A 4,189-nucleotide genomic window follows, 5' to 3' on the forward strand; every position below is an offset into this window, starting at 1 on the left:
ATACAGAATAAGATTTAATACAAATTCTTTTTTTTTTTTTTTCGATTTTCCTTTTCAGTGGGTTAAGACGCGGGAGGAGAAAGGAGACGGTGTCCATAGTTTGGGTTGGGGGGTTTTGTTGTTGTCGTTGTCGTTTTGTTTTTAAAATGTGACCCATCTCCGATAAACTCTAAACCGATGACTAGGATGGGGGGGGGGCGGGGGACGGGGGACGCGGGGGGCGGTGGAGGGGGGAGGGTGGCTTATTTATTTTACTTTTTAATCTCTCGGTGGTGGAAAAATAACTGCCAAGGCCATCTCGTTTAATAAATTAGAAAAGTCCAGGGGCCGAAGCAGCCCGGGGTTAAATGTCGGACATACCTTTCTTCAGTTCATAGGGCGAGTCTTTGCACAGCTCTAGGTGGGATTGGCTCCGGAGGATTTTCGCTTCCTTGACCAAAGCGTCCGGCCGGCCGAGCCCGGGCTGGTTTAATCCATTGAAGTGCGGGCCGGGGCCGGGGCCGGGGCCGGGGCCGGGGCCGGGGCCGGGGCCGGGCCCGGGGCCGGGGCCGGGGCCGGGGCCGGGGCCGGCGGCGGGGCCGGGAGCGGGCCCGGGCCCCGGGTGGCCGTGCAGGTGACCGAAGGAGCCGTAGTTCGTGTATCCCGGGTAGAAGGGCGCCGCGTAGTAGAGCGGACGGGCCAGCACGGCGGCCCCGGGAAAGGGACACTGCGTGGACGGCGAGCGCGCCGGGGAGGGCGACGAGCGGCCGGCGGCGGCCAGCGAGGGCCCGGCCTGCGGTCCGGCCTGCGGCCCCGAGCCCGGCCCCGGCCCCGGCCCGGGGGGAGCCCCCTCGCTGCCCTCCCGGCCCTTGTCCGTGGACGTGGCGATCTCCGCCAGGGACCACAGCTTGGGCTTGGACAGCGGGGCCGGCGGGGGCGCCGAGTGGATGACCGAGGGTCCGCCGGGGGCCGGGGGCGGCTCTCCGGCCGGGGCCGGGCCCGGGGCGTAGGGCTGGGCCGGCTCCTCGCCCGGACGCCCCTCCGGACGCCCCTCCGGACGCCCCTCCGACGCCTCCCGGGCCTCCGACTCGCCGAGGCCGCCTTCGGCCTCGTCGCTGGCCGGCGGGCTCGGGAGCCCCTGCAGCCGCTCGCAGGCCGGGGTGGCCTTGGCTTCTCCGCCTCCTCCTGTCGGGGGGGGGACGGGGGACGGACACCGCAGGGTCAGGGGGGCCGGCGACCACGCCGGAGACCCTCCCCCGGTCGCCCCCCGGCCGGCCTGGACGCCCCCGCCCGCCGCCCGCCCGGCCCCTCCGTCCTGCCCTCCTCCATCCTGCCCTCCCCGCCCGGCGGCCCCCGGCCGGTCCCGCTGACCTGCGTCCGGGCCCTCGGGCTCGCCCTTCTCCTCCGCCTTGGGCGGCTCGTCCTCGTCGTTCTTCTCCAGGTCGATGTTCTCCTCCTCCTCCTCGTCCTCGCTGCGGTTCCGCGGCGTCCAGGTCATCTTGTTCTCCTTCTTCAGCCGCCGGCGCGCGTTGGCGAACCAGGTGGACACCTGGGTGAGGGTCATCTTGGTGATGATGGCCAGCATGATCTTCTCGCCCTTGGTGGGGTAGGGGTTCTTGCGGTGCTCGTTGAGCCAGGCCTTGAGGGTGGCCGTGGCGTCCCGCGTGGCGTTTTTGCGGTAGGCCGGGTCCCCGTAGGGGTAGGAGCCCAGCGGCGCGGCGTACGGGTGGTAGCCCAGGGAGCCCGCCATGCCCGGGGTGTGGTCGTAGGGTGACCCCTGCGGAGGGACGGAAGAACCCATCAGACCCCCGAAAGATAGGCCGGACCGGGACGGGACCGGGACGGGACCGGGACCGGCCCGGGCCGGGACGTGGGCCTGGGACCCGGTGGGCGAAATCCGGCGTCGGGGCAGGAGCCGGTTGGCCCGGCTGGTCCGTTCCCCCGTAGTGGGGGGCGGCGGAGACTTCGTCCCCGGCCTCCTGCGGCCCCGGCCGGCCTTAGCCCCTCGGTGCGGGCCGGGGACCCGGACCTCCTGCGGGTCACGGCCGAGCCCTGGCCAGAGGCAGGGCGGGGACGGGGCGAGGCCAACACGCTGCGGCCGGTCCTCCGGACACCCCCCCACTCCCTCGTCCCGCCCGGCCTCGCCAACTTTCCCGCTCTCCCGGAGCGGGCGGGAGAGCAGATGTGCGGGAGGGTCGGGAAAACCCCAAGGGGCACCGCAGGATCCCCCCCACCTCCCCTTTCGCCGCTCCCCCAAACCAGCCCCGGCCCGGACTCCGACCGGCCGAGGCTCCCGCGTCGGGACCGGCCGCCGGGATGGGAGAATCCCGGCTGGACCGCAGGCCTCGGGGCTGAGCCGCCAAACCCCGGGCTCCCGCCGGGGCTGGCCCCGCGGCGTGGCAGGGGGAAGGAGGAGGGGGGGGGGGGTCTTTAGAGGCCGGTCCTGCTCCCCCCCCCCCGCCCCCAGATCTCCATTCCGGCCTCTTTATTTGCGGCCACCCGAGCGGCCGGGGGGCAGAGGAAAAGAAAGGGGACGTCGAGCGTCGAAGCCCGGGTTTCCGGGAAGGCGACCCCGCTGGGGGCTTCGATCGGTCGCGCTCATCGAGCGCTCGGTAGGTGCGGGGCACCGTACTGAGCGCCGGGAATGGCCAACTGGGCAACGGACGGGGACCGTCCCCGCGGTCCCCGCGGGGGGTGACCTTCGGGTCACCCCGCTTCGCCTCCGCGCCCCCGGGAAAGGACCGGGCCGGGGGCGGGAGAGGGACGGGGCGGGCTCGGGGAAGGCGGGGGGCGTCGGGGACTCACCACGTAGGAGGAGAAGGCGGCGGCGGCGGCGGCGGCGGCGGCGGCGGCGGCGGCCGCGGGGTCGGCGCCGTACTGGAGGTGCGAGTTGTAGCCCGGGGACGGAGCGCTGAAGGCGGTGGATCCGGCGTAGGGGGAGAAGGCGGAACCCGAGGACGAGCGGCCCAGCTCATCGGTGCGGGGCCCCGAGATGACGCTGGTGCCGTAGGCCGGGCAGGAGTAGAGCGCCAGGGAGGCGGAAGGCTGGTACAAGTAGCCCTGCGGGTAGGACATGGCCGGGCACATGCAGACCGCCGCCCGGGAGAGGAGCCCGCTCGGCCGGCGGGGGGCCCGGCGGGGGGCCCGGCGGGGGGCACCGCCGGCGGCGGCTCGGTGGGCGGCGGCGAGCCCTCAGCGCCCCCCGCACGGCTGCCGATGCCCCCGGCCGCCGCCGCCGCCGCCGCCAACGCCAACGCCGCCGCTCCTCCTCGCTCGCGGCCGTCGTCTTTTCCTTCCTGCCTTTTTGGCCCCCCCCCCTTCCCCCCCTTTGGACTGGGGGGACTCTCGCTTTTGGCTCCGCCGAGGTCCTGCCAAGATGCTAAGTTGGAAATCGAGGATTCTGACGCCTTCTGCGCGCCCCAAGCTCCTCCTTCCCGGGTGTGGTCGGGGGGCGGGATGGCAGGAGCCTGCTGGGCCGCCGCAGCCAACCCGGCCGGCGGGACCCACTCCTCTGCCTCTGCCTCTCCTCCTCCTCCTCCTTCTTCCCTCCTCCTCCTCCGCCTCCCTCCTCCCTCTCTGCCTCGGCTCCCGTCCCCTCCCCATTCTCCGGTCCCCCCCCCCCCTTTCCCCAGCCGGTGCCCCCTCGCCCCTCCCTCCCCAGCGCTGCCCCGTGCCCTCCCCCCGCCTCGGGCTCGGCCATGGCATCCCAGCCGCTCCGGCCTCCTCGGGCTCCAACTTTCCTCCCGGGCCCAGGCGAGGCGGGGGAGAGTTCGGGCCGGGCGCCGGGCGGGGGGCCCTCTCCCAGTCGCTCGCACTCCTGGCCGGGCCCCCCCCCCCCCATCCCCTTTACCCTCTCCCCGCTTTTCAGGGTGCCAGGGAGCCCACCGGGACCGGGCCACATCCCTCTTCCCGGACACCCCGAGCCGCCCGGGGTCCCCCTCGTTGTGGGCGCCCGGGGCCGGAGGGATGCCCGGAAAGGGCAGCGAGTGAGGGCCGGGCCGGTCCTTCCTCCTGGACCTGGGGCCCGCACGGCTGCCGGCTCGGGGCTGCCTCTGCGGGAAGCGGCCCGTGGAAAGAGCCCGGGTTTGGGAGTCGGAAAGTCACGGGTTCTAAATCCCCGCTCCGCCGCTCGACCTTGGGCGAGCCACTTGGCTTCTCTGGGCCTCAGTGACCTCATCTGGAAAATGGGGGTGAAGACTGGGAGCCCCAC

The 4,189-nt window shown here is 72.9% G+C and overlaps 1 protein-coding gene across 1 annotated transcript; it reads right to left on the bottom strand.

The window, feature by feature from the left end:
- Positions 1–220: 220 nt before the first annotated feature.
- Positions 221–3,118, bottom strand: IRX5 (iroquois homeobox 5). Its single transcript, XM_039913664.1, has 4 exons — positions 2,785–3,118; positions 1,351–1,756; positions 585–1,164; positions 221–506 (listed from the first exon to the last, which is right to left on the bottom strand). Exons 1-4 carry the CDS (start codon positions 3,064–3,066, stop codon positions 344–346), a joined length of 1,431 nt encoding a protein of 476 aa, XP_039769598.1. The 5' UTR covers positions 3,067–3,118; the 3' UTR covers positions 221–343.
- Between the last annotated feature and the right edge of the window lie 1,071 nt (positions 3,119–4,189).

This window comes from Ornithorhynchus anatinus, chromosome 11 (genome assembly GCF_004115215.2).
Source record: "Ornithorhynchus anatinus isolate Pmale09 chromosome 11, mOrnAna1.pri.v4, whole genome shotgun sequence".
In the NCBI taxonomy this organism is placed as follows: domain Eukaryota; kingdom Metazoa; phylum Chordata; class Mammalia; order Monotremata; family Ornithorhynchidae; genus Ornithorhynchus; species Ornithorhynchus anatinus.